General features: G+C 52.3%; 13 protein-coding genes; 5 read left to right on the plus strand and 8 right to left on the minus strand.

Annotated features, from left to right (window-relative positions):
- Nucleotides 1-157: 157 nt before the first annotated feature.
- Nucleotides 158-2,170, minus strand: RCC_09361 (uncharacterized protein; the record flags this gene model as incomplete). Its single annotated transcript, XM_023774603.1, has 1 exon — nt 158-2,170. One exon carries the CDS (start codon nt 2,168-2,170, stop codon nt 158-160), a length of 2,013 nt encoding a protein of 670 aa, XP_023630371.1.
- Nucleotides 2,171-4,403: 2,233 nt separating this feature from the next.
- RCC_09362 (related to CAX4 protein) lies at nt 4,404-5,168 on the minus strand (the record flags this gene model as incomplete). XM_023774604.1 has 2 exons in its annotated part: nt 4,404-4,870; nt 4,931-5,168. 2 exons carry the CDS (start codon nt 5,166-5,168, stop codon nt 4,404-4,406), a joined length of 705 nt encoding a protein of 234 aa, XP_023630372.1.
- Nucleotides 5,169-5,584: 416 nt separating this feature from the next.
- Nucleotides 5,585-7,593, plus strand: RCC_09363 (related to HFB30; the record flags this gene model as incomplete). XM_023774605.1 has 2 exons in its annotated part: nt 5,585-6,149; nt 6,212-7,593. The coding sequence occupies 2 exons, from the start codon at nt 5,585-5,587 to the stop codon at nt 7,591-7,593; spliced, it is 1,947 nt and encodes a 648-aa protein (XP_023630373.1).
- A 1,048-nt stretch (nt 7,594-8,641) lies between these two features.
- Nucleotides 8,642-10,136, minus strand: RCC_09364 (uncharacterized protein; the record flags this gene model as incomplete). XM_023774606.1 has 2 exons in its annotated part: nt 8,642-10,029; nt 10,082-10,136. The coding sequence occupies 2 exons, from the start codon at nt 10,134-10,136 to the stop codon at nt 8,642-8,644; spliced, it is 1,443 nt and encodes a 480-aa protein (XP_023630374.1).
- A 253-nt stretch (nt 10,137-10,389) lies between these two features.
- Nucleotides 10,390-10,938, plus strand: RCC_09365 (related to polypeptide chain release factors; the record flags this gene model as incomplete). Its single annotated transcript, XM_023774607.1, has 1 exon — nt 10,390-10,938. One exon carries the CDS (start codon nt 10,390-10,392, stop codon nt 10,936-10,938), a length of 549 nt encoding a protein of 182 aa, XP_023630375.1.
- Nucleotides 10,939-11,285: 347 nt separating this feature from the next.
- On the plus strand, nt 11,286-11,943 carry RCC_09366 (uncharacterized protein; the record flags this gene model as incomplete). XM_023774608.1 has 4 exons in its annotated part: nt 11,286-11,322; nt 11,379-11,661; nt 11,785-11,791; nt 11,848-11,943. The coding sequence occupies 4 exons, from the start codon at nt 11,286-11,288 to the stop codon at nt 11,941-11,943; spliced, it is 423 nt and encodes a 140-aa protein (XP_023630376.1).
- Nucleotides 11,944-12,223: 280 nt separating this feature from the next.
- Nucleotides 12,224-13,016, minus strand: RCC_09367 (uncharacterized protein; the record flags this gene model as incomplete). XM_023774609.1 has 2 exons in its annotated part: nt 12,224-12,926; nt 12,982-13,016. 2 exons carry the CDS (start codon nt 13,014-13,016, stop codon nt 12,224-12,226), a joined length of 738 nt encoding a protein of 245 aa, XP_023630377.1.
- Nucleotides 13,017-13,344: 328 nt separating this feature from the next.
- On the minus strand, nt 13,345-15,271 carry RCC_09368 (uncharacterized protein; the record flags this gene model as incomplete). XM_023774610.1 has 2 exons in its annotated part: nt 13,345-15,123; nt 15,176-15,271. 2 exons carry the CDS (start codon nt 15,269-15,271, stop codon nt 13,345-13,347), a joined length of 1,875 nt encoding a protein of 624 aa, XP_023630378.1.
- A 241-nt stretch (nt 15,272-15,512) lies between these two features.
- Nucleotides 15,513-16,533, plus strand: RCC_09369 (related to phenylcoumaran benzylic ether reductase; the record flags this gene model as incomplete). XM_023774611.1 has 2 exons in its annotated part: nt 15,513-15,833; nt 15,892-16,533. 2 exons carry the CDS (start codon nt 15,513-15,515, stop codon nt 16,531-16,533), a joined length of 963 nt encoding a protein of 320 aa, XP_023630379.1.
- Nucleotides 16,534-17,720: 1,187 nt separating this feature from the next.
- Nucleotides 17,721-18,188, minus strand: RCC_09370 (uncharacterized protein; the record flags this gene model as incomplete). The annotated part of the gene is made up of 1 exon (XM_023774612.1): nt 17,721-18,188. The coding sequence occupies one exon, from the start codon at nt 18,186-18,188 to the stop codon at nt 17,721-17,723; it is 468 nt and encodes a 155-aa protein (XP_023630380.1).
- Nucleotides 18,189-18,481: 293 nt separating this feature from the next.
- On the plus strand, nt 18,482-22,246 carry RCC_09371 (related to DEAH-box RNA helicase (Dhr1); the record flags this gene model as incomplete). The annotated part of the gene is made up of 1 exon (XM_023774613.1): nt 18,482-22,246. One exon carries the CDS (start codon nt 18,482-18,484, stop codon nt 22,244-22,246), a length of 3,765 nt encoding a protein of 1,254 aa, XP_023630381.1.
- Nucleotides 22,247-22,698: 452 nt separating this feature from the next.
- Nucleotides 22,699-24,402, minus strand: RCC_09372 (related to O-methylsterigmatocystin oxidoreductase; the record flags this gene model as incomplete). XM_023774614.1 has 3 exons in its annotated part: nt 22,699-23,946; nt 23,996-24,211; nt 24,262-24,402. 3 exons carry the CDS (start codon nt 24,400-24,402, stop codon nt 22,699-22,701), a joined length of 1,605 nt encoding a protein of 534 aa, XP_023630382.1.
- A 377-nt stretch (nt 24,403-24,779) lies between these two features.
- Nucleotides 24,780-26,879, minus strand: RCC_09373 (related to C2H2 transcription factor; the record flags this gene model as incomplete). XM_023774615.1 has 3 exons in its annotated part: nt 24,780-25,183; nt 25,235-25,625; nt 25,674-26,879. 3 exons carry the CDS (start codon nt 26,877-26,879, stop codon nt 24,780-24,782), a joined length of 2,001 nt encoding a protein of 666 aa, XP_023630383.1.
- Nucleotides 26,880-27,039: the final 160 nt, after the last annotated feature.

Below are 27,039 nucleotides of genomic sequence, written 5' to 3' on the forward strand. Positions count from 1 at the left end.
GGAAATTGTTTCCCAGAATATCTCAGCACGAGATTCCGCTGTGCTCGTGCGTACCATCACTTTAAGCTGAGCTTTGCCCAGGTTGTAACAGTGAACACGGTCGGCCAGTCAATTTGACCAGTAGGCGCAACGCCATGACATGAACCTTCCGGTCTCATCAGCGTCTAGTATCCCGAGAGCTGCCATTGCCGCCCCGACGAGGATCCTCTTCGTAATGGCGACGATCGCCGCGATCGCGCCTGTCATCGAAGCGCCGATCTCCAGTCCGGTCGTCGTAGCGGCGGTCGTCGTAGCGTCTGTCGCGATCGCGCTCCCTCAGACGAAGACGCTCTCGCTCGGCATCGCGCTCCCGGGTCCTCAGTCGCTCACGTTCAATCGCAAGCGGCACTCGTGGAGGCTCGCGCTCCGGACGTGCACTTCTTCGATCGTCGAACTCTCTTGAGCGTGAGTCGCGTCCCCGATCTGGCCTGTCTGGTAGGCTGTGTCGCTCAGTACGCTCCATAGATGTGTGACGTGGGTCTGGCACGTGGATTTCTTCTTCGTACTCCTCCCACTCCTCGACGTAGTAGCGATTCACCTCAGCCTTCTCATCAACGGCTCTCTGGGGATTCAACATGAACCGTAGCGTACCTCCATCCTCGGGTGTAGCCTGGTGTGATCTAGCTGATGTACTCTGTTGCGGAGCCTGCGAGCCTGGCTGGGGTGGAGAGACTGGTGTAGGGTGGCCGTTAGCCACCCGTAACGTGCTTCCACTTCCACTTCCATTGGCGTTATCTGGCGATGGTGGAGGCTGCACGGTTGTGTATCTAGGAAGATGGGCCTCGGAGCACTCTTTGTTGAGTGCCAGGCGTATACGGAGGAAGTCGTCCAGAGAATATTTCGGGCCAAGGATGGTGGAGTTCGTGTGGTGAGTGTAAAGATCCAGGGCATCAAGCAGCGTCTCCATGACCTCTTCCCGAGTTGTGAACCACGTGCCGAGATTGAGCGCTTGCAAGTCATCGCGAACGGTGCAGGTGTTGTTTTCAGATGTTGCAGCCATGAAATGGGCCGATAGCTCCAGGCTCGCCAACGACAGCGTGGCGCTTGTCTGCTTCAGCGGCGCAAAGGTGCGATGCAAATCGGTCATGATGGTCCAGGCCAGTTGTGCAACACCCTTCAGGTCCTCGCTAGGTGGAAGGCTCTTGCTGATCTTAACTAAAGTCTGATGGGGCGACCGGCTGCGAAAGTCGAAGGCACCACTCTCAAGCACCAATCTCTCAACGCCGACAACTGCGCGGCTGGGCAGATCAAACATGGGATCGTCCGCACCGACCTGCTCGTGGGTAGAGGCTTGCTTGAGGTTGTAGGCAGCTGCAAGAATGTCCTTGCTTTTCTTGAGCGTGTCTTCATTCTTGCAACTTGTGATCAGACTCGCGGCCGCGGCATCGGACCAGCTGTATTCGCTCGTAGGATGTGCCAGGCGGAACTTGTGGTAGTAGACGCACGCAGTTGTGTACGTCTTGATGGGCAGCTGCAGTGCGCGGCGGACATTATCCAGCCAAGTGACTCCCTGCAACCGAAAGCCATCTTCGCGGGCTTCTGCGATGCTGCGTTCCTGAGCGTCCAGACCGAGTGGTTGTAGACGCTTTTCGATCGCCGACTGTGTGATGTAAGGCGCCGACACGCGAATGGTCGATGGATGCGGTCCAGTAATCTTTGACTCGCCGGTCGTCATTGTGATGTCCGCAGTGCCCATGACATCTGGAGGGGCAATGGTGATGTTGGGAATCTGGTCGGTGTTCGCTAAAGCACCAGGAGCTGGCGTCGTTGCTGGCGGGTCGACCCGAGCTTCACCGACCTCACTTGTCGCCAGGAAACCATTCTTCAAGCGCCATGCATTGACGGCGGTCATTGAACTTGCCATTCTGTCCGTCTCAGTAGGCAGCTGGCTGTTGGTGCTACTGGCTGGTCTCAGACTGGCCTTGTCGGCCTCCGTCTTGTTGATGATCCGGATCTCAGACTCGTTACGCATCAGGCCGCCCACCTTCGATCCGGCACTGTGCTTGCGTGGTCGCTCTCGAGGCCTGGAGAAAGCTGGCTTCTTCTGGTCTGGTGGCGCCAGAAGCGCCGTCGCCGCATTGTGCGGCAGCCCCTTGGCGTCTTTCGCCCGGTTTGTTGCGTCTCTGACCATGGTGGCCAGGTATTCTCGCTCGACGAGCGAGAGCGACTCTCCCCCGCAATCTCTCGGCATGTGGCCCATGGTGCCGCACCGGCAGCACAGAGGCTCTCCCCAGACCTGCGGGTTTAGATACGTCTGAACGGTAAAGGGATGGTAGAATGCAACTCACGAATTCATAGGCCGTTTGGCCATTTACAAACCCATTGGTCGACTGCGAGAAGTCTCGCAACGCCCGATCTCCCGCCGCCATCCTGTCTGCCTGCCCGCCGTGTGCACAAAGGGGGATTTCTTACTCACTGGTTTGATCTCCGTTCCGCTGCGCTCGCTGGTGGTGTCGCCGTGTGGTGGCGTGGTGTGGTGGTGCAAAGGGCGGAGGATGATGTTGCTGTCCGAATGAGAAAAGCCGTGTGCGGCGCGGGAGGCGGGCGGTGGGCGCGTAGCGGGGCTGCGCAGCGTTTGTTGTGCACTGTTTGCGTATGACTCCTCTTATCGCTATCTCTACTCCTCCAAGATGACCTCAGAGCCCGCAACAGCTTCGACTCGCAGGACTCGGATGATCGCCTTGCCAACATGACCTGAAAAGTGTCCGTCGAAAAGGTCCATACGGTGGAGACGATACAGGAGAGCACGTTTCTGCAATGCCAAGCGGGTGTCACATGCAGAGCATGCCTCGTCACCAGAATCTTGGAGCCAGGGGTTTGCGAGCAATTGTCACCTTCAGTTGAGTGCAGAGAACATCTCCTTTTTCTGAGAAATTTACGAGCTGCTAGCATCAAATCACTCAGTTGAATTCTGTACAGAGCGTGTGAGTCTTCGTGTAGCCGGCAGGTCTGTTACTTTTTACGACACAACCAAGTGAAGGAATTCGAGCGCTCAGTCTACCTCGGCGATGTATGTTTTCCTGATTCTTAGACGACCTCCAGAAACCAGAAACTCCTTTGTTACATTTAAGGCATAATGCTGTTTGCGAAGTTGCAGAGTGTGGGCAGCCATGGAGGTAGATCGGCCCAAGGAAGTCTTCTTCATAAGGTATCTAGCCACTTCATTCAATTGCGCGTCAAGGAGGAGTCCAACGGAAACAGGAAGCGCTTCCGCTCAAAGGCGAGGCTGACACTCTTCGAACATGCAGGAGATATCTCCGTCAAGCGGCAAGCATCTAGAACTGAACAGGATGTCACTGTGGCGTGCGAATCACGCATAGCCTCAATAACCGCAAGGTCATAGAGACTGACCCAGGCTCAGGACACTGAACAGATGCGATGACAGCACTGGGAGTTTTCTGGCTCCACTAGAGCCTTGGTCTTGACTTCGATATTTGAACATGCGGAGGTGTCCTTCGATGACCAAAGTTCACTTCTACTCATAGTATGCCAGCACATCTGAGGAACAGCTGATAAGTCTGTGATTGCGAGCAAAGTCCACATGTTCTGAGACAGAATGAATGACCTATGCTTGATTCGTCACTCGACGGCGACACGTTCATAACGGGGCTGCGAAACTGTCTTTCCGTCGCTGCAATGCATTGCTGAGTAAAACGAACTCGAATAAAGCCCCCTGGACATGTGGCTCGAGACCGGAGTACAACATGCTATCTGTCGTGCACTTTGCATCATTCGCTGTGATGGCATCCATCAAACTTACCGCCACTTCTCGCTGACACAACAACCGCTGGCTTGTAAAAGTAATCCCAGAAGACTCGCACCGCTAGTGGGAGCTTGACCATGCCACTTGCCGCGATCACAGACCAGCTCAATGTTTATGTATCAACGATGCGGCACACGTGGAGCGAAATTGAGCACAATGTATTGACATGAGTGAACGCCGTTCGCTTTGAATCGGTATGTGGTCGAACAGAATTATTCTCGACTCAAGTCATGCGTACCGCCAAAGGTCAGGGATGCCATGAGATGCCCCCTACCGGTTCAGAGCCTTCATTCTTCGATACTTACAGTCATGTTGTACAGCATGTACTTAAGTAGCAAGGATCCGGGATCAAAATAGGTACCCAGCACCAGCAGTATAGCCACTGTCTAGCGTTCCCAAGCTTAGAGCTTGTGAGCTTGCAGTCAGGGGACAGCGCATGTTTCGAAATATTACTACTCCATGAGCGGCTCACCACTCAATCGCAGTGCAACTCCGGTATTAGCGGATGACTGCCTGGAATTGTACTTTGCGTCCTGATCGAAAGGTAGTGGAAGTCAACCAGTCCAGAGACGGCAGCACGTCCCGTCAAGGCACGTTCACTTCAGTTGCGCTTCTTCCCTCCAAGGGCCCTTCTTTTCTGCACGTTCATCCTCCACCTCTCCCAACCAGCATCTTCCAAGCTCTCACTCACTACCAGATCCCTCATCCTTGCCCATTGTACCAACGGTAGTTCCAACAACCACTCCACCAAGCCACACTGCCTTGCAATGCTCGTAACCACAAACCAGGCAATCGCGCAAGAAACGCCTGCTATGCTGCCTACATAGACCTGTTTGGGGGTGTGATAGTTCAAGTAGATCCGACTTTGAGCTACAGCGACAGCGCCTCCAATGGAGAGGACAGCCAAGCCCAGACGCTGCCATAGAGGTGTCGGAGCGTGGGTAGAGGAAGCGTGTGGATGGTTGTGCGGATCGTGACGGAGAAGGAGGAAGAGAGAGAGGTATGCTGCGAAGAAAGCGACAAATTGAGCGTGCGAAGAGGGCATCCCATAGCCTTTGCCTAGCATTTCTGTAGATATACATCAGCCTCCGCCCTTCAAAGCTCGATGTGAGATTATCCAAGACATACGCGTCGGTCTCTCCTCTTTGATGTACCGCTTCAATATCCAATTCAACGCCTCGCAGCCCATTTGGCCAGCGAACATGATCACGATCTCAATCTCGCGTGTACTCCATACCAACGCAACATATGTTATGACCAATGCCTGCGGAACGAGGGCAAGATGAGCGCAGAGCCACGAGATCGGGTCGGTGGGGTCATAGTGCACATGCGTGAGGGAGAGCGAAGCGAGCGGAGGTTTCTCCATGATTTGACTGGCATGTAACAGATGTTGGCCGAGCAGACGTCGTCATGGTTCGGTAGACAGCAACGAGTAGACTAAACCCTTTTCATCTACTAGTTCTGGTCGCTCCGCCAAGGATACCAGGATCATTCGTGACTTGCCTTTGAAGCTAGAGACGGAGCCATCCCAAGGCTGAAGACAACAACTCTAGATTCATCATCAGCGTCGACGTCTACCAAGACTCACGCGCTGACATAGGTTGTCGGCCGTGCAGAACCTGAACCTCGCCACCGGTTGAGTCATCACTATTTATTTGCCTCCTTCTCTTCGGGCTTTCTTCGTGAAGCAATGTCCTCCAACAACAAAGCTGAGACCTATCCAGACAGAAGACATTCTTGTCTTGTGCACTGACGTCCTTCGGTCAGCTGTCATCTGTCGGCATGGACGACGAGCGGCAAGAGGAACTGGAGACGCTTGCCGCCATCTATCCAGAACTTGTAATCGACCCAAGCGATGCCTTTTCCGCTACTTTGGAGCTACCGGTATCGCCAGCAAGTCCTCTGATAATCCGGTTCGCACTGCCCGATACCACACAAGAGAATGCTACCGCAGCTGATCCTCCACAAGTTGCGCGTGAACTGAGCTTCTCGCATTTGCCACCCTTCACCCTTCGCATATCTTTGCCATCGGAATATCCCAATGACGGCCCGCCTGTTGTCAGGTTGTCAACAAGAACACCATGGCTGCCAAGTAGCAAACTCAGCGAGCTAGAGTGTGAGGTCGTCAGTCTTTGGGAAGAATCTGGACGCTGTCAGATCCTCTTTGGCTACATCGACCACCTGCAGCAAGCGGCTGAACGAGGATTTGATCTGGAAGGGTGCTTGACTTTGCCAGCCGCGCAACAGTCTGATCTTGTCAACTTCGACAAGAAGACCGTCCAGGAACTCTTCAACGCCGAGACTTACGACTGCGGCATCTGTCTGGATCMAAAGAAGGGCATCAACTGTGTGTACTTCTCTCGATAGACTCATCGCGTTTGACGTAATCACTGACGATGATATCATTAGGCTATCGTATGAAGCTCTGCGGCCACGTCTTTTGCCGCGAGTGTCTTCAAGACGTCTACAATAATGGCATCAAAGAGGGTGATGTGTCCCAGATTAAGTGTTTGGAGCCCGGGTGTTCCTCAGAACGCATCGGYGCCGACGGTCAGAAGCGAAAGCGGAAGACGGAGCGTACTGTGCATCCACGCGAGCTCCTTGACATGGGTGTGGAAGAGGTAATGGTGAAGAGGTACCTCGAAATGAGACGCAAGAAGAAGCTCGAAGCGGACAAAACAACTGTATATTGTCCACGAAGTTGGTGCCAGGGACCCGCTAAGAGTGACAGATATCCTTTGATACCGTCAGACCTGGTCACTTACATCTCTACCATGGAGGTTGCGCTGGACCCGGAAAGCGAGGTGGAGGATGGTGTTGAGGAAGGCCAGTCCGAGTCAGAACCTACGAAGAACCCAGGAAACATTCCGCCCAACATCGCGGATCGTGTCGCAATCTGCGAGAAGTGTGATTTGGCATTTTGTAAAGTCTGTTACAAAAGCTGGCATGGTCCATTTGCTCGATGCCAGCCTCGGGATCCTACGGAGCTTTCTGTCGAAGAGAAAGCCACGTACGACTACATCCGCAAGTTCACCTCGCCTTGCGCCCACTGCAGTGCGCCGGTACAGAAGACCATGGGCTGCAACCACATGATATGCTTTAACTGTAAGACTCACTTCTGTTATTTATGTGGTTTCTGGATACCTGCGACCAATCCCTACAAGCACTTCAATGTTCCGGGTGGAACCTGCTATCAACGACTATGGGAGTTGGAGGAAGGCGACGATGGACAGGCGCCTGAAGACGGCAGAGGCTTTGGTGGAGCTAGGGCTGCTGAGATGGCTGCTGATGTKGCTAGAGAGGCGGATGAGGCTGAAGAGAGAGCCAGATTGCAGGCAGAAGCAGATGCCAGGGCATTGCCTGTTGCACCAGAGCCTCCCGCGCGTGGAGTGCCGCTTGCGGATTTTCAGGCGCAGATCAACCTTTTCGACGACGAGATTCCGGCTGTCGTTTTGCACGCTCCTGTAGGTCGTGCGGTGGAGCCTCAACAACAACAACAACAACAACCGCGAGGTGGTAGGAGGCAACACAATCCCTTTCCGGCCGCACGGATTCCAGGCCAGGGACCAGCGCAGGCTGTGAGGGATCATGAGCGTGGAGGCCGGGGAGGGCGGGCAAGAGACGCGCAGAGGCCTCCAGCCGCTCGTGCTGGAGATGAGCAGCGCGACGTTAACGATCGCCAGCAGATTCATCTGGCGAACTTTCTGGAGGCGGCCGGCAGGGATCGAGAAGATGACTGGAGCTCCGACGAGATGGGAGACGATGAGGACTTCTACATTCCTCTTCGATAGTCGCCACACTCAAGAGGCCTATTAAGAGGCCTACATGTCTCTCGTGAAAGGCTCCGGACTTGAGCGTGCATGAACTACAATGACCCAGGCGGCAGCGGCATCTACGCTGACCAGTTTTTGCCTTCAGAATCGCCTGTGGTGCCCCAGTCGATTGGACCTGCAAACTCATGTGAACTAATGAACACGAGCTCAGACTCTGACGATTCCCCTCTCTCGAATCTCATGCGAAGCCCTTCCACGGTGCTGTCCGCCTCCCTTCTATTTATCAAAGACCCGGCTTGGTTACGAGTTGAGCTCTCAACCATCGGAGAACTAAATCGAGGATTGTCGTGCCTCGCTGGGTGGAAACTGTATCCGAAGCCAAAATCAAACATCTTCCAACACACGACATACTTTACCTTCCTCCACATCACACTTTAACCGGGCATAGCCACAACACCGTCTTAATTGGGCATTTACGGTGACCAACTGACGCTGTCTACCCGCGACAAAATGGCTGGGTCGTTATCACCTCACGGCGTCCGCTCCTAAAGTGACCGCCAAACACTCAGCAAGATGACGAACAAATTTGAGGTGCCGACTCACAGGCGCCCGCACGATGGCCCGTCCAGTCACTATAAAGATGGTCACCGCTCTGTGTGGTGGATTGAAGAGGCTCGAAGATGCTAAGCAGCTTTTTGCTTCGTGCGAGGAGCGGGAACGACCAGGAAATGGATATTTTAGAGGCTGTCAGGGTTAGACGTGCCTCGAGGCATGGGTCGACATTTATGCGACACGAGCCTATGTATGACTTGCTATTGATCACGCGGGCCAGGGTGTAGCCAGAACCAGATTGTATCGTCTKCTATTCATACGATGTTCATGAATGAAAAGCATTGATCCAATTGATTCGTGACTCTCTAGGTGCTCAGCCTCTTTGGATGCGTAATTCATATCGTTGACCTTCGTAGTTCGTTCGTGCCACATATGCTACTGGAAGCGAAACGCAAGTAGCTGTAGATGATGTGTCTCCCCTCACGTCTCATGCCTAATCCCCCGCCAGGAGTCTTCATGAGACTTTCCTTATGCACGGCGTGTTTGTTTTGCTGGCATTACCGACAGCAGTGTGCAAGAACGGATTCTTCTCCGAGCCAGGCAAAGCCGACGACCCGAATGCTTTCCTCCCTCCAGGTGTAAAGCCATCATCGCCACCCTCAATGTCCAGCGTGAGGGGATCATTGCAGTAAACAGCGAGTAGTCGGTCCACAGTCGCACGTAGAGCTTCAGTGTGTGCCTGTAATGGCGTATCTGTGATGTACTTTCGAAATGCAAAGCACGTCCCTTTATACGCATGTGAATAGACCAGTTTGAACTCCTCGGCACTCTTCTTCTCCAACTCTAGCTCATCGGAAGGGAGTTCCTCAGCCGCAGATGGAACCATTGAGTTGGCTCTGGATTTCCGCGTTTTGGGCTGGACAATCCCATAGAGCCGCATGCCTGCGCTCACAACCTTGCAAATGAACTCTTTGTTGTTTTTCTCGACGGGCGACTCTTCGAATTTCATAGGAGCGTCCGACACACTCTGCAACCGTGAAAGTCCAGATCGTTTGGTATTTGCCGAGACTGATGGTTCACGTACGCTGCCGGGCCTGACAGAGGCGACACTCGATGATCGAGAAAGGGGTCGGTTTTGTAGAGGCACCGCTGACTGAGTGTTGCTGATAGATCTGCGATGGTTGAGGTTTGGGGGTGGCTCTTCTATCCTGGAAAGGGATGCAGCGGCAGCAGAGACTCCCCCGCCACCTTGCCTTCTCGCCTTCTTTTGCCGCTCTGTAGCTTCTTCGAACACCTCGTTCGCGCTTTTGCGCTTTCTCACCGGCGGTCGATTGATGACTTCGGTTGCTTCAATGGGATGTGGTATTTTCAAGGGTAGAAATGTTGCTTCAAAGCATTTCCCTTCAAGTCCAGGCGAAGGGGGTGGCGTTGGCTCATGGAGGTAAAAATCCGAGCATATAGGTAGAGCATGAACTCGGAGCTGGGGTTGAATCTCCTGTGAGTCTTCGGCATCTGCTGGGGAAGAGTGTGGAGGGGTGAGAGGGCGTCCGGTGCCTGACAATGGTTGAGCGGCTGCGAAGAAGAGCACTTCTGTTACTCGCGGTGTCGAAGCTTTAGCTGACCCGGGCTTTGCCATAACCTCTGGCTGATCAACAGCAGCCAGGACTCCGAGTGGCGACTCTGTTCTTGCATTCTGCCACCATGGCGTATTGCGCGGCTCATCATTCCCAAGCAAAATGGTCGAGAACCAGCGCGCCGTCTCCTCTTGGGAGGTTACGACATCATATGGCTTGCCGACGCTGAGGTATAGAGGTATGCGATCGACTTCAACTATAGATAGAAATCTTAATGATGCTGTGAACGGAATACATGGTGCTGCCGCTTCAGCGGTGAGTGTGATATCTGAGCGCGTGTTAGCATGAAGTGCTCGAGCTTTACAAGTTGTTGAACCGACCATGCAAGACTTGCTGTTCGTTCAGCGCAAGGCCGCCACGCCATTGGGATACCATTGATGATATGGGTTGAGAATGTGTATTGATGGTGTGCTACCACAACAATTGTGCAGCCGAGCTTCTAGAGTTTGGGGAGACGCGCCGACGCGTTGGTAGGCTAAGCCTTATCGGAGACGCCCGCGCGGCCCGAGACGCTTACTTGTAATAGCCGTCGGAACGAAAATGGTCTGTGCATTCGAGACTGGCCCGGTTGGCTCCAATCCAGCGGATGGACAACACCCTTCTCTCCAGGAATTACAGTCGAGCAGCAATGTCTGTCAAGAGATTGTGCAGTAATGTCGCGATTGTCGCGAAACAAAATTCGTTTGTGCGCAACTTCTCCGTATTCCATGCTCATTTCGAGAAGCCTCTACCTCCACGAATGGTGATCCCCGAAACCGATCTCATTGAGTCTTTCCTCAAAGGAAGCGGGCCCGGCGGACAGAAGATCAACAAGACTTCATCGGCCGTACAGCTCAAACACATCCCAACTGGTATTGTGGTAAAGAGTCAGGAAACCCGTAGCCGCGAGCAGAATCGCAGGACGGCAAGAAGGATTCTGGGGGAGAAACTGGAAGATATCGAAAAGGGGCCGCAAAGTCGCACGGCAATCAAAACCGAAAGGGCTCGGAAGAAGAAGGCGAGCGCGGACAAAAAGGCACGGCGAAAGTACCGCAAGCTGGAAGAGGGCAAGGCCGCCGACGGAGAGGAAGATCAACGGGATCCAGACGGGCTGGGGGAGAGTGACGGCATCGCTGAAGAGGAGTCGATTCAGCACCTCAAGCCAGAGCAAGTGAATGTGAAGGAGGTTCGTGAGTGATCTGATGCTCATATGTGCCTGGTATATGTCCTAGAAACACTCGTTCCAAGGCGCCCCCTCCCATGGCATGGCAGTCGAGGAGCATCCATATGGATTCAAAGCTTGCGTGAAGACCGAGGCGGCATCCCTGTCGGCAGGAACTGTCTCGCGCTTTCCGACTTTGGTTGCAGAGGGCTCCTTCCAGGCAAAATAGCTCAAAGGACGTTGTTTGCCCTCATTCACTTTTAAGTTCCCAGGTCAGCCGACCTCAAGACATCACTTGTCTCCGACACTCYCACAGCGACACCTGCATTCGCCGCTTCGTAACATCCGGATTGTCCACCCAAATCCAAACACAACTTGCAACAATGTCCGACATCACTGGACTGCGTGCGCAGATTCTTGGTAAATGCTCTACTGCTTACTTCTGGAGAAAGCTCATACCGCTAACACCGGTCAAGCAAACGCCGAAATGATGGTCGTCCGCCCTCCTGGATCCACCGCTCCCACAACTCTGCCATTGCTGAACTCCATCGCCACGGTGGTGTCTCCGTCCAACTCGAGCGCAATTCCCACCCCGAAGAATGACAAGCTTGATGTCGTAATTTTTGGTGGAGGTAGCGAATACACCGCGGCCGTCATGCTAGGCATCACTCCTGCCGTTGAGGGTGCCTCGGGAGCCACTCCGGAGGCTGCTCTTCGCAAGCTCCTGCTAGCCACTTGCGAGCTCCTGGATAGCTTCATGTAAGTTACTGAAGGGCAGAAGATTTACAGGGAAGTTCGGAGATGTCTCTCCAGCTACACCGTGTCTCTGTCTAAGTTTCGGTGTTTGAGATTCCGCTAACCATTATATCCTTCACTTTGCAGGCCAAAGGTAGGTCTCGCATATTTCACAATGAAACATTTCAAAACTGACTGTACGTTCCCCAGCTCRGTAGTCACCAGCGCAACATCCATGGCGGAGGAGTATTCGACGAGGACACCATCTCGATCGAGCTCATGCGCGCCCAGAAGAAGGCCCCGTAGAAAGGACCTGATCTCTTTTGAAATCTGGACTTTGAAGGGTGGAAGGGTGATATTCTGATAGCGGATTATCACCGATGAAGGTCACGTCTTGCTCCTGCTGGGCGCGGTGCCAAGTACCTGAGAAGTCCCTGAAATGAGAAATGGGTTGGTTCACGAAGTCTTCTTCACCTGCGAGTACTCATTATGTATGAAGCAGAAACACAAATGCGCCTACCAATGCTGCCAGTCTCTCCGACTATAATATGCTCTCTGACTTGATCATGAGTCCTGTCATTACTCGTTACTCGTCCTCGTCCGCTTGGCTCTGGTCCCTCGACTGCGGGGGCGTGAGACCGTCACCCCAGTCCAGCTTCTCATCGTCATCGTCCGTCTTCAAGCCATGAGCCTGAGCCTCCTTCATGATGGGCGCCACACTCTGCTCCCTAGGCTCCGGAATCTTCTCCGGCTCCAGATTCCACTTCTGTACGCAGAGAATGACATCCACGGCCAACTGCCCATTGTTGCAAAGTGCACTCTGCCAATGCCTTGGCATACCTTCACCCGTCACAAGCATACGTGCGACACAAGACACCAGCAGCTGTCGCATTGGAGACTCAACATCAGAGTTGGAGTAGATGTATTGCACACGTCGTAAGCTCGGCCAGGTGTCGGTCTCGTGATAATAGGTGCGTACGGCATCCAAGACCTCCAGCATGAGTTTCTTAATCTCCCACTTCTCTGCCATGAGGTACACATCCAACAACGGTGAGAGATCTTCTTCCGTTCGTGGTGTGGGTATCCGCTCTGAGTATAGCCATCCTACGAATAGCTTGAAGGGCTCATCCTCCTCGTCTGGTAAACCATACACGCTTTCCTTCTTCCCAGTCTTCCTCCAGAAAATGTTTCGGAAGAAGCGGCTTCGGTAGCAGAGTAGTTTCTCGTGCAAAATCCAATGTGTGTTCTCAGTACCAACATAAATGTCGACCATGTCTCTCGAGAGGAGTCTGCAAATCATTGTCAGCATTGCTCGTCCAGGATCATGCTTGATTAGCGACGTACTCATGAAGAGGCCGGTCACCGGAGTCAAAGGCCATGATTGCTGGTTGGATCGTTATGCCGTGTTGGGAAAGGTCGTATGCTGTAGCTTTTCGGTACGAAAAAGTTGAGGCTTGCGGTGTGGGATCGCGAATCAGGTATGTTCCGCAACGATCAGGGAAATGCGCTTCTTACATGCAGACAATTCCAGTCCTGAAGGRGGCTGGAATGTGAGTGGAACCGGTTCGTTCATTGCCAACTTCCCCGTAATTTTACGTCATTTGCTGCAAGTTCGCTACAACCCCTGCTTGTGCAACATGAACCAGTTGTGGATCCCGGGTAGTCGTGCATCAAAGATTGATTGATGCTGTCGTCTGTTTATCAACCTCAGGGCTGAATGGCAGTCCAATCAAAAGGGCTCAGATCATCCACAAATGAGAACTCGTCGAGATTGACTGGGTTCCCGGCATCTAAAAAGGTCGAAAAGACGTCGTCCATGCCATCGAAAAGATTGAGCCCGTCGTCCGCTCCAGTTGATTGCTGCTCGGTGCCAATGGGAGGGTCAGCCGTTGCTACTTCAATCTCGGTATCGACAACATTTGATCTCCTGTCTATCAATGTTTCTGGCCTTGCCAAGGATGCAGCGCATATTCCGGGGCTATTACCACCAGCTTCAGCATTTCTGCCAATGCGCAAGTTGGACAGATCGCTCGACTTATTCAGCTCGTCGAGCACTTTCTTCGCAATGATKGCAATTAGGTCTGCAGACGACCAGGTTCTCCTCAACTTCTGGAGGACTTGATAGCAAGACCTGAAATCAGAGCGAGCATCTTCTTGTTGATGTTGTAGCTGGGACTGTCGTAAGTGCTGGTAGGACACTGACAATGCCAAAGATATCGCATAGGGGAGTAGCGGCACTGGCAAGATTGAAGGCAACATGTCCGAGCCCATCAAACGATGAATCTCAATTGCACAGAGACTTTGCCGGACGTACGATGGAGTCGCACGTTGGATATGCTTCACGCCTCGGGAGCGATGGGAAAGTACGGCGACCAGCAGGTAGAATAGATGGAGTGTGGCGAGTATGTCTTGCGGAACCTGCCATCCTCTGGCCTCATTTACGGCGTCTTCAAAGCTCGGAAACCCTTCCTCCCAGCCGGTTACATCCATCGCCGTGCCAGGTCGGTAGTACGAAATAAGCTTGTTGAGCGTTTTTCCCAGAAAGAGCCAAATATCAAAGGCTGGAAATCCACTCTCGCCCGGAGCAAATGGCTCGATGGCGATATCGATGTCTGCCATCATAAGAGGTCTTCCGTATATACAGCTATTCAGGCGGTCCAGGCTCCACAGGCACCAGAATAAGCGTTTCGTGGCAAGGTCACCATCTGATGCCTGTCCAGCCTGCTGGCCGAGATGCCATCCAGAGGTCTGAGTATAGTGCATAGCTTGGGTGAGACACAAGGTAGCCTCCTCACCTCCATCTGGTCCTTCAGCATGGAGGGATGCCAAAGCTAATATTCTGATTAGAGTAATCTTTTCGAAACGTTTGGGCCATCGCAAAGCTTCCATGACGGATGCATGGATTTTGCTGCAAAACTCGCGCGGCGCGAGAGTCTCGGTCGCTTCTGCAAGTTTGAGGTGTGGTTCGGCTTCTGCATCTTTGGCAGCGACGAGACAAATGGCATGCAATAAAGCTTCTGGCACCTTTCCGGACGCATGGTCTCTCCTGAAATCATCCTCCTCCAGCACGGGCAGCACAGGGTGGAGTCGTCRGAAGTATATGTCAATCAGTGGATCTATCGCGGTAGCATGAGGCCGCTGGTTTGGAGAGTCGGCCGAGTGCTCGGGATCAAGGGAAGTGTTATGTTTCTGGCATAGAGTGTCCCATTCTCGCCGATCGACCCAAATGCCAACATCGCTTGGTTGCYTGCTTTCGATTGGAATGGCTGGTCGTGAGTGATGTAGCAAAGCTGTTCCAGGGTTCATGTCGGATATGAAAACTCGTTGCTTTGGCGCTGGAGATCGTACCCGATCTCGACGCTGGGGCTTTGCTTTGGTTTTCTCATTGGATGTTGGACTTGTATCAGTCTCTTTTCCCGAATCATCGTCTTCGCCTGCAGTCGCCCCCTTGGAGCCACTCGAGCTTGCAAAGTGCATGCATCTTTTCTGCAACGATGTGGTCAGCGAGGTTGTGTGTTGACATGCGAGAGATGCTGACTTTTCGGGATCGACAAGTCTCGCACGCCTTGGCCAAACGTCTGCGTTTCGGAGCACTATCCCCGTACTGATTTACAAAGGTGAGCTCCAACGCCATCTTCACATGTTGTTGTTGCGGTGATTATGGTTCGGCATTCACCTGAATATTGATGCAACTTTAGCCGGCATTTTGATTATAAATAGGACCCCACCGGCTCGGTTACTCGGCTTGGACAACGCCCCATGTTGCCCATCTCCCGTTCCTTCGACATCAGAACGCAATCATTTTGGAAGCTGCCAACTTTGAAGCCCACCCTTTTCTGTAATCACGGCAGATTTTTTCTCTATAAAGAATTGRGATGGCGTCGAAGAACATATTGATCTTTGGCTCCACTGGACTGATAGGGACTCGCATCACGAATGCCATCGTGGCTAACAAAGCTCATTGGGACAGTGTCTCCATCTTCACATCGAAAGAAACAGTCGCCTCCAAGTCAGAGAGGATTGAAGAGCTCAAACGTCAGGGCGTCCGTGTCATAACTGGAGACTTTACTTCTGAGTCGGATGTAAATGAAGCTTACAAAGGCATTGATACTGTCGTATCTTGTGTGGGAAGGCCTGTGATTGACAAGCAACTGCTGCTGATCCAGCTTGCAGACAAGCATCCAGATGTGAAGCGTGTAAGTCTTGTCTGATGGTACCCACGAATGGCTGTTGTTGTTGCTAAGATGGTGTCAGTTTTTGCCTTCGGAATATGGGACGGACATTGAGTACTGGGAGAGTTCTGCCAACGAGAAGCCTCATCAGCTGAAGCTCAAAGTCCGAGCCCTGTTTAAGGAGGTCACAAACCTTGACTACACCTACGTTGTAACCGGCCCTTACGGAGACGCAGACGGTGGACTATATCTTGGTGCAAGAAAGCCCGAAGAAGAAGCCGTTGGATGTTTTGATGTCAAGCGTAAACGTGCGGTTGTCATCGGCGACGGCAACGGCAAGATTTCTCTCTCGACGATGAGAGATGTAGGCAAGTTTGTTGTTGGAGCCTTGCTTCACCCCGARGAGTCTCGAAACAAAGCTCTACATGTCAACTCTTTTACGACTACAGAAAATGAGCTGGTAACGGAGTTTGAGAAGCAAACCGGTGGACAGAAATGGGACGTTGGCTATACTAGTCTGGCAAAGCTGAGGGAGCTTGAGGAAGAGGCCTACAAGAATGGAAATCCCAAGGCAGGCGGTATAACTCTGAGACGTATCTGGGCCTCTGGTGGGACGCTATACGATCAGAGAGACAACCATCTCATCGGTTTGGAAGAGGGTATTGACGATCTGCAGAGCGCTGTCCAGTTGTCGATCAGCGTGCAGGAAGGAAGTTCCAAGTAGTATGTGAATCTGCATACAGAATATGTTTCACATGCATCACAATACCGAATCTCATACTCACATAAGTTAATCAAGAAATCTGTCGTGTCCTGCGCTCGTGTAATGGGGCTCCGCCAAGACGCCAAGCCACTAGTGCCGTGGGTGAATCCAAAAAGTTCGAAAATGCGGTGAAGTTTCGGGAATTGTTCCAGCGAGCAATACATCAGCTATATGTACCAAACTTTGGATCCTTGCAGCATGACAACACCTGGGCGTCTGGCGCAGCTGGTAGGATTCTCTGGCATCCCTGTGTACCATAACAGTATGCTAATACATGTTACAGGTAGCGCGCATCCTTAGCAAGCATGCGAGCTGATAACTCTGTATTCTATCTTGGATGAGGTCGTGAGTTCGAGTCTTACGTCGTCCATATTCTTTTGCCCTTCCTCTGCTCGTTCTGAGGCTGTGGTATTGTTTGTTTTTGCTCTGGAATGTGTGGGCGGATTTTCCAACTTTTTGCTCTTGCATGTGATTGTGCGTTTTGCCTAGCGTTGTTTGGAATGCGGCCAGGCCTAGATTTTATTGCCGCAGCTGACGGAAGATGTACTTGGGAGGTTTTGTTGCAAGTCGTGGTAAGATATGCCATTACTGATCGCTACCTAGTCGGACGAGTGTGGGCTTCGAAACGCATCTACTACTTCTTACAGCATGCATGCTGATGTCTGCTGTGATATGACACTGGTAGAAGAAACTCGAGAAAGACATGAGCAAGCCAAGTACATTGGTGTTGTAAGGATTCATGGATTGAGTAGGTATTTGCATGATTTCGTCATGCCGGATGTAGACTAGGCAACGGCACGCAACAACTATCTGTATACGCTCTCCAGGCTGGTGCTATTCGCCCATTGTGCTTCAGCAAGGCATCTTCCATGCCGAGCTTTTTGCTGCAATCGACTATCGTTTGATCTTCCACCTGGATGGCGGGGTTTCTCCTCCGGGCAGAGGCTCAACGGCCATTTGAGGCCGAGATTTGTCCACACTCAATGTGGCATGGTTGGGGCAACATGGCACATAGTCGATGGAGTTTCACATGCCTGTGACACTGTGAAGTGTCGCTAAAAGCCTCACCATTCTCATCTCCTGGTATGTACTTGGCAAAGAGCGTCCTCGTGGCCAGTGATGACTTCGATAGCAATGCAAACTTCGCCTTACAACACTTCCAAAACCAGGCCAGTGATCTCATCAAACTGCGTCCGCCCAGCCATACCGCTCTGCAACCCCACTCCCAACACAAGAAGCCGCTCTTCATGAGGCCGCTTCATGAGAATGGCACTGGCAATAGTGGTGGCTATAGTCTGACCAATGACTTCTTCATCACGCTTAGTGCCGCCGAGAACGGTAGTCGCAGTCAAGTGGCTCATTGGCAGCAGGTTATTTTCTGAATCGTAGCTCGAAACTGGTCCAGAGCTCATGGGGTCCGCCGAAGCTGTGGAGAGCGGAACGTGAACCCAGTGTGCTAGCTTGCCAGCTTGAGATATTGTGATGAAGATCTTGTCGGAGAAAATGGTGGACGAGACTTCAGTGAGTGTATCTTCAATGAGACCCGATGCTGACTTTGAAGGCGCCGGGAAAGGAGAAGGATAGACATCTGCTTGGGGTGCTGCAGTGGTGGCCATGATGTTTATTGAAGGCTCTTTGGCAGTGTATGCGTRGTGAGCGATTCGATCGTTGCAGCACAAGTACAAGTGTAAGCTCTCGATGCTCGGCCTTTCTTGAAGTAGCTTGGCGCTGGGTGTATTCCTTGTTGATCAAGTTCGAGACGTGCAGTTGATTCAATCTGGCGATTGGATTGCGAGATGGATCCACTCCTCGGGATCGGACCGAGATCCGGGCGATCTGCGAATCCGATTCCGAGCAGGGTCTCAAAAAAGTTGGAGCTGCAAACCGACGTCTTCCAATTCACATTACCATGCCACCAAAGTTTGTGCCTCGAGAGCGGAAGCATAGACGCTTGGAAAAGGTGAAGAGGAAGGATGGCGATCATGTTATTCCCAACTCGGAGTCGCATGTTCGCTCGACGGAGAGCGAAAAGGACGAGCGAAGGCGCAAGCTGAAGAGCGAGCTCACTGCTCATGCGCCGGACAACAAAGTGGTTGGCAAGAAGAAGAAGCGCTTGGACAAGTACATCGATACGAAACTCCGCAAGGATGAGAATATGGAAATTATCAAAAAGTTAGAGGCGCAAAAGGTGGACACCAGTTTGATGCACAGCTCGAAGAAGTTGGGACGAGTGCAGCTGCACAAAAAAGAGCAGCTGGAGCGGGCCTTGAGGGAGCGTGCGGCCGGTGTGGACGTCAATGGTAACCAAGATGCGATTCTGTTCGAGAGCAGGCCTCCTCGTGCAGAGCAAGAMATGCTGGAAGATATGGAAGATGGCGAGGACGACGAAGACGATGATAACCATGCACACGAGGACGGTAGCATGAAAGATCACACGGATACCACAACGACACAGCCCACGGCGACACAGCCCACGACGACACAGCCCACAAACGCGGTTCAAAATTCGTTCGGAAGCGGCTTGAAGCGCCCTTTGGAAACAGACGAATCTGGACAACCAGTCATCAAGAAGCGTAAGCGGCGAAAGCAAGAGGCCAAGGTTCGAAACCCGGTCTCGCGAGTGAAGGAGAACGGCAGAGGTGACGACTCGGAGGATGAGGATGACTCTGACGAGGAAGAAGAAGATGATGATGGGCAGGGAGAGGGTGAGGCAGGCGAGGACGAGTGGAATGGCTTTTCCGAAACAGACGAAGCTCTTGTAGGAGAAAGTGAGGACGGCAACTCTGCCATTTCCGGCACAGAAGACGAGGACAGCGGAGATGAGGAGGATGAGGATGATGAGGAAAGTGAGGACGACGGAGAGGATGCGGGAGAAAAGACAGCTCGCGTTTCTGCCTTCAAATCCTGGGCTGATTCACAACGCAATGCTTCGCTAGGCTTTACGCCTTCGGTTGCTCCAACGAACGACCGTACTATCAGAGCGGACTTCACCCCACGTGCGCCGTCACCGGATCCGGAAGCACTGAAACTCTCTACACAGCCCAGCAAGGACGCCTATCGACCGAACGCTGCTGTGATAGTTTCGCGTCCGGATGATGTGCAAGCTGCCCGGCTAGAGCTGCCAGTGGTTCAGGACGAACAGAAGATCATGGAGGCGATTCACAACAATCCTATAGTTGTTGTGTGTGGAGCCACAGGATCTGGAAAGACGACACAGCTTCCTCAAATGCTCCTCGAGAATGGGTATGCCTCCAAAGGCATGATTGGAATTACACAGCCTCGAAGGGTCGCTGCGGTATCGGTTGCGAGTCGTGTCTCGCACGAATTGGGCCCAGAGCATGGCAAAAGAGTAGCTCACCAGGTCCGGTACGACAGCACAGTAGCGAGAGACACCAACATCAAATTCATGACCGATGGTATCCTGCTGAGAGAAATTGGACAGGACTTTGCCCTGAGCAAATACAGCGCCATTGTCATTGATGAAGCGCACGAGCGCAGCGTCAACACTGACATTCTGATCGGCATGCTCTCTCGTATTGTACCGCTCCGGCAAGATTTAAGTCGAGAGAGCCCGGAGAAACACCACCCTCTCAAACTCATCATCATGAGTGCCACTTTGCGAGTCGCCGACTTCCTGGCGAATGACAGGCTATTCCGGGAGAACACACCACCCATCGTCCAAGCAGAAGGCCGACAGTATCATGTCACAGAACACTTTTCCCGAAAGACTCAAAGAGACTTTGTCGCAGAAACAGTCGCAAAGGTTTCGCGGGGACATCGCAAGCTACCACCCGGTGGAATTCTCGTGTTCTTGACAGGCCAGGATGAGATTCAGACCGTTGCGAAGAGGCTGCGAGAGACGTTCGCAGATAATAACACAGGCTTTGAGCTATCCCGACCCCGTGACAACCGCTCGCGAGACACGAAAAGTAACGATTACCTCGAGCGGGAAATGGACAATGACTCTGACTCTGAACCTGAAATCATCGGACTTGACGATGAGGAAGATGARGACGAGTTTGCTGTAGAGGCTGAGCCTGGAGTCCCTGTTGTGCGTGGGCCAATAAAGGCTCACGTCCTGCCATTGTACGCTGCGTTACCGACCAGTCAGCAAATGCGCGTTTTTCAACCCACTCCCGACGACTCGCGACTGATCGTCTTAGCTACTAACGTGGCGGAAACCTCGTTGACCATTCCCGGTATCAAATATGTCTTCGACTGTGGCCGAAGCAAGGAGAAGCATTACGACATCTCAACGGGCGTGCAGGAGTTTCGCATCGACTGGATCTCCAAAGCCAGTGCATCTCAGAGAATGGGTCGTGCTGGTCGAACAGGCCCTGGCCACTGCTATCGGCTCTACAGCTCGGCCATCTACGAACAATACTTTGAAGAGCATACTCTGCCAGAAATTTTGAGAACCCCCATTGAAGGAACAGTCTTGCAGCTCAAAAATATGGAGGTTGACAATGTAGTCAACTTTCCATTTCCAACTCCACCTCAAAGTGCACAGCTTTCGCAAGCCGAGCGGCTGCTGAGAAATCTCGGAGCGATTGATACCAGAGCAGGCAAGATTACCGACATTGGCAAGAAGCTGATCAACTATCCTGTTAATCCTCGATTCGGTAAGATGCTATTGCTAGGCCTTGAGAACGGAGTTCTTGCTCATACGATTGCACTTGTCGCTGGGCTGGCGGTAGGTGATCTGTTTATCCCGGAACCGCAGATCGCTTCGAGGAATGATGAAGATCGCAATGGAGACTCGAGCGACGATGAGTACAAGGCACACAGATTTGCCGATAACGCTGCATTCACTGCCGCGCARCAGCGTCGACAGGCATACGGTCGTGCCAATAAAAAGCTGTCTCAATGGGACAGTCAATCCGACGCCATTAAACTGCTCACTGCGGTGGCTGCGCATGCACAAGAAGGCAATGATCCGGCATTCTGCACAGAGTACTTCCTCCGCGAGAAAGGCATGGTCGAGGTTCAACAGCTGCGTCGCCAGCTACACAATATCATGCAGGCTCACGTCAAGAACGGCCAAGATGCCATCTTCAACAATGATCTTCCCCCGCCCACGACCAAACAAATTGCCGTTCTGAAGCAGATTGTCGCTGCGGGCTACATTGATCAGATCGCCATTCGCGCAGACCTACTGCCTAATGTAGTCCCCGGAAGGAATCCTCGGCGAGCAATCGAAGTGCCATACCGCACGCTTCTATCGACAGTCAACGAGACAGATCGGGAGGCGACCATCGAGGAACAGGAACAAGCAAAGAACGTCTACAYGCATTCCGGCAGCGTCCTCTCTCGACTCTCAACGCACGAGATGCCTGCGTATGCAGTCTACTCAAGTCTCAGCCGTGCTTCCGCAAATGCGGTGGGAGAGAAGCAGAAGAGAACTCGCATGCATGCTTTGGCCACGGTGGGACCCAAGCAACTCGCTGCTCTTGCCGAAGGAACACCGCTCTTGGAGATTGGGAAGCCGATTGGTAAGATTGTGGAGAGAGATGCTGGGAAGAGACAGGAATGCTGGGTTGGTGTTGCGCTGCGAGATCCTGCTGCTGTCGGGACGAATGGCTGGCCGCTTGGTGCTTGGAAAGTGGTTCAGGTGAGAAAGGGCAAGGAATGGAGTATTGAAAAGGTCATTGATCGGGGTGGTAAAGCAGCCTAGTGGATTGATTATTGCCTGTAGGAATTGCACAAATGTCACGAATGAACAAATTCAAGAACGCTATGTATGACAGACAAGTTGTAACGATGTGATGAGACGCTCTTCTTAGCGTTCTTGATCTCTGAAATCAACTAGGATCCCTGATCTGAGTACCATATTGAATTCGACGGGTCTGACGCTATCAGACACATTACTTAGTAAAATTATAATCAAGCCAATGGATCTGGGCTTACGACTCAACATCCATGCCGCCATACTCAGCGACTAGTTGTAGCAGGTTTAGGGCAGATGAACGAACCTTTGATGACACTGGGAAAGCCCTAGATCCCTAGTTAGGTGAGAGTGGTGTGAGAACGACGCGGGTGTCCTTGTAGGGCTTGGTGTGGAAGTCAATCAATACACAAGGATTCGCATTCACTAATGCTAGGTATCACGACATTTTCATCTCCATCTCACAACGGCGTGGAAATCCATTGCTTCGTTACTGGATCCAGCAAATCCTTCTCAGCAACTTGCCATTCCCTCCTAATGACCTCTGCTCGTTCCTTTGATCGTGGCGTAATCTTCGCTGGAAATTCAACTGGCATGCATACGAAACCTTGCGTCAGCTCATCGGGATTTGGGATTATCTGGTTGCCCTTTGCGTCCACGACAGGCTCGATGTTGAATGCCCACAGCATTCGTGCGATTCCTAGAAGCAAGCTACGTTCGGCGACGTGCATTCCTGGACAGATGCGTCGTCCGGCACCGAATGTGAACATGTCACGCTTGGCGCCGTCTGGATTGGAAGCGGAATCGTATAGACCGAGATGATCATCTTTGTAACGAGTGGGATCGAACTTTCGACCGTTGGGTGCTCTGTTAGGGTGGTGGTTGATTGTCCAAACATTGTTCATTACTCCCGCGCCAGCAGGTATGATGAAGCCTTTGTAGGTATCAGCGTTGGTGGCGGCGTGTGGGACCGCACCAAGAATGGTCGTAGGCATCCAGCGAAGAGTCTCTTTCATCAACATGCGAACAATGGGTATGTTTGGCATGTCATCCATCGTAGGTAAGCGCGAAGTYCCCACCACGTTATCGATCATTTCTTGGGCGTGGCGTTGCACGGTAGGGTAGAGAAGCATAGCCTGGACAAATGCGTAAAGGGTGCTTGACGTGGTGTCCGACCCAGCTTCGAGCAGGGTCCCGCTCACGTAGGCAGCTTGTGCATCACTGAAGCCATCTTTCGTCTGTGATTCCGCCATACCGACGCAAAAGCAACGGTTGATGGTTCCATCTTTGATCTCCTGTTTTGCTCTCAGCCAGTGCTTAAGGTACAGCTCTCGTTCGACGTTGTGGAGCTCTCTGGCCTTCGCCTTCGTTGGTATCAAAGCATCCGGCAGCTTCCTTAGCCATGGGAAGAAGTCTATCRAGGCAGCAGTTCCAGTCTGGTTGATCACAGCAAATTCAGAGAAGCCATCGAAGAGTTGCTTGATGTTCTCATCCTCGTATGTAGGTGTCCGCCAGCCAAAGACCATAGACGTGGTGAGTGCATTGCTGTATCGCCGGATGTGCTCCAAGAACTTGTCAGGCGTGTCCAGCAAGTCATTCAACATTTGCTTGTTTTCCAGTATCTGATAGGGAACGTATTCGTTGGCAACATTCTGGTTCAAGAGCAGGTGAAACATCTTGCGCATGCTACGCCATTTGGCGCCGTAATGCTACAATGTGTGTAAGTATACAGCAAACATGTGACTGAAGTATGCATACCATCATAAGCACCCGAAGGTTGCCGGAGCAAAGCTCCATGCCGATGTACAGCTCAGGACGATCAGAAAAGTTGCTACTTCTCTTGTCGRGCAGTTCCTTGACAGCTTCGTCGCTCGAGAGCACAATCAGAGTCTTCGTGCCCAACATCAAGCTGTATATATCGCCATACTCTTGTGCCCATTTCTCAAATTGCAGGTGTGCGTCTTTGGTTGGCATCTGCAGGATGTGAGCTGGCGTACGGGATAGATAAGCTACCATCTCCTCACCAGATGGATGTTGCCCAGGATTGGAATTGTAGGCGGGCCAGGCGGATATCCTTTGGGTCGTCTTCCTATCGACAAAAGTCGATACAGGCCATAGATCAACAAAGCTCCCAGAGCCGCAAGGCCTGGTGATATGTGCATCATTGTGAAGAGATCGTGTGAAGGAGGAAGAAAGATGTAGGGCAATAGAGGAGACCACCGCGATCAATATATACACGAAGTCCGGGAGCAGGTTCGAGCCGCTGCTCCTGTCCGGGCTTCAACGGCTCGCCGAAGGAGGTACTTCCTACACGGCCAGCGAGCAGCATTCTGAACCTTTTGAATAGGACTAATCTATTCCTAGTATTAGTAGCCAATGATGTTCGTGCTGACCACGTTACTTCAACAGCAAGTAGAGTATTGGCGGATGCGGAGGTGGGAGCGGCGGACGGGGAGGTGGGAGAGGCGGAGCGGTGGTGGGCGTGGGCATGTCGATCACTTGCCGTCGATCATGTATCCTTGTACCGCCAGCTGTTTGGCAACTATGTCAAGATCCTCTGAAAGTCGGTAATGAGTTCATTTACTTGACGCATGCTCGTCTCGTCGTATTTGCCCAGTATATCATCTTTCACTTGTGCGTCGTCCGTCGCAGGCTCGTCGCCGATTGTCCTGTTGGCCTCAATCTGGCTGCTGATAGCAACACGGTCAACCATGAGTTTTGCAAGCATCCAGTATTCATCTGCTGAGCGATAAAACCCGATGCGCTGCCATAAACTACCAAAAGCCTGGTCGTCTGTTGATCGTGGCTGATGTCTTTGGAGGACAGCGTAAATCTGCACGTACTTCTGCCAAGTTGTTACCCAGTTCTCCAGTCCAGTCCGAATTGGTGTCATTTGGTCGTCATATCCAAAGACTTGCTGAGACTGAAATATCATTGAATGTAATGCTTTGTGCTGGTCAGTGCCCAACTTTCCATCCTTGCGTGAAGATCAATTACCTGAAGTCAAGACGAAAAGGTTCAATGAACCGACGTCTGCCAAACTTTTGCTGCTCTCCTCACTCAAGCGCTGCCTGCACATCATCTCGCAGTACGAGGTCAGTACGATTTGAGTGTTGGTCGTGCTGCTCAGTAATAGCTGAAAACAGGCCTCACGGGTCAGGGCCTGGAATGCACCTTCGTTGAGTGCAAGATGCGTACGCATTTCTTTAATGGCCATTCTMGGCGGGTGGTTATTGAAAATTACAAAAGCAGTGTCGAGGAGGAATATCCAGAGCAAGGTCCGAATGAGCTCTTCCCGTACGACATACTCGTGCCAGTCGAAGGAAGGAAATGTCTTCGGGCTATAGATTGGGTGTCTCGCGTGGGCGATACCAATGTCGCGAGCTACCTGTAGTCTTGTAAGCATTTCTCAATCCTACTCAAAAGGAAGACCTACCGCTATAACGGTACTATATCGAAAACTGCGGATGCGCCGCTTACTGCTGTCCGTACCTTGCCAGTTCTGGAAAAGGCATACAATGTACGAGGCCTGCAGAGCTTGTATCCTACTCTTGGGCGGAAAAGCGGACTCTCTACTACCATCGTAGTAGAACTCATCGTCCCGAAAGACTGCTTCCTCTACGCAACAGAACCACGCTTCTGCACTGGATCTGTCATGCTCTTCGGATGACACGGATGCGCCGATAACTGCCATGGCTGCCAGCAACACTGGCCTTGCAGAGCCAATGTTAAAGGTTGGCCGGTGGAGAAACGGTATGTTTGGAGACCATATCGTCCAGTAAAGTTCGACAAACAAGGAGAGCTTAGTAGGAGAGAAGAAAGCGGCACATTCTTCTTGCACTGCAGCAGACCATGACTGCGTCACAACACTATTGCGCGGCTTGACGGTGATGACTTCCTGAATCAAGCTCACAATCTCGCTGCATTGTGCGGCTACCGGACTTTCAGCATCAAAGCGGCAGCCAAGGTGCTTCGCTGCAGCTAGGTCTCGAACGGCAATTCTCTCTGTCTCGGTACAGCAATCGAAGGAGGCCACTAAGCCTTCGTTTCTTGTGAATCTCTCCAGAAACTGCAAGGCGACCCGACGCTGACCATACGACATTGGTTCGATTGGCCAATCAGGACCATTCCACGAGCCAGGCGGGATCGCATAATCAAAGTCAGACCATGAATCTGCGAGATCTTGTTGAAAGTCTTCGGAGAGCAGATCCATGTATCCAAGCGTAGTCAAGTCCTGTGTCGGAGTATTGAGATGGTTGGCATCAACAGGCAGATGATCCATGGGCTTTGGGTTCTCCAACTGCTCGCCTGAACCGTAACTACAATTCTTCTGCCTCCTTTGACAGTTCAAGCACGGCTGCAAAGAGTTGCACGCTTTCTTGCTGCGGACACATTGGTCACATGCGGATCTCGATGAGGAGCTGCCTTTCAGCATCGAACCAGTGCATGTCCTCTCGTGTCGGCGAAGGAGATCAGAGCGTCGGAAGGAAGCCTGACAGAGAGCACATCTGTGCGGTCGTGCTGACAGATGGGATGCTTGATGGCGTTTCAAATGCTCCGGTCTTCTATACTCCTTTCTGCATTGCGAGCATGAGTATTTCGCCTGGTCTTCGGAACCAACTGCGGCCGCGGTGGCTTCCATCAGCTAGTAGCAGAGCGGGGAGGTATCGATATCGACAGGAGACACAATGTGAGCACGACACGTACATGATYATCTCAGAGGGATATGCAATGGAGATGAGATGACCGCTGCATTGATGGCGTACATGGTCTGGCCACGGCGGCAGCGGGAACATCCGAGG

This window comes from Ramularia collo-cygni, assembly GCF_900074925.1.
Source record: "Ramularia collo-cygni strain URUG2 genome assembly, contig: RCC_scaffold17, whole genome shotgun sequence".
NCBI lineage: Eukaryota > Fungi > Ascomycota > Dothideomycetes > Mycosphaerellales > Mycosphaerellaceae > Ramularia > Ramularia collo-cygni.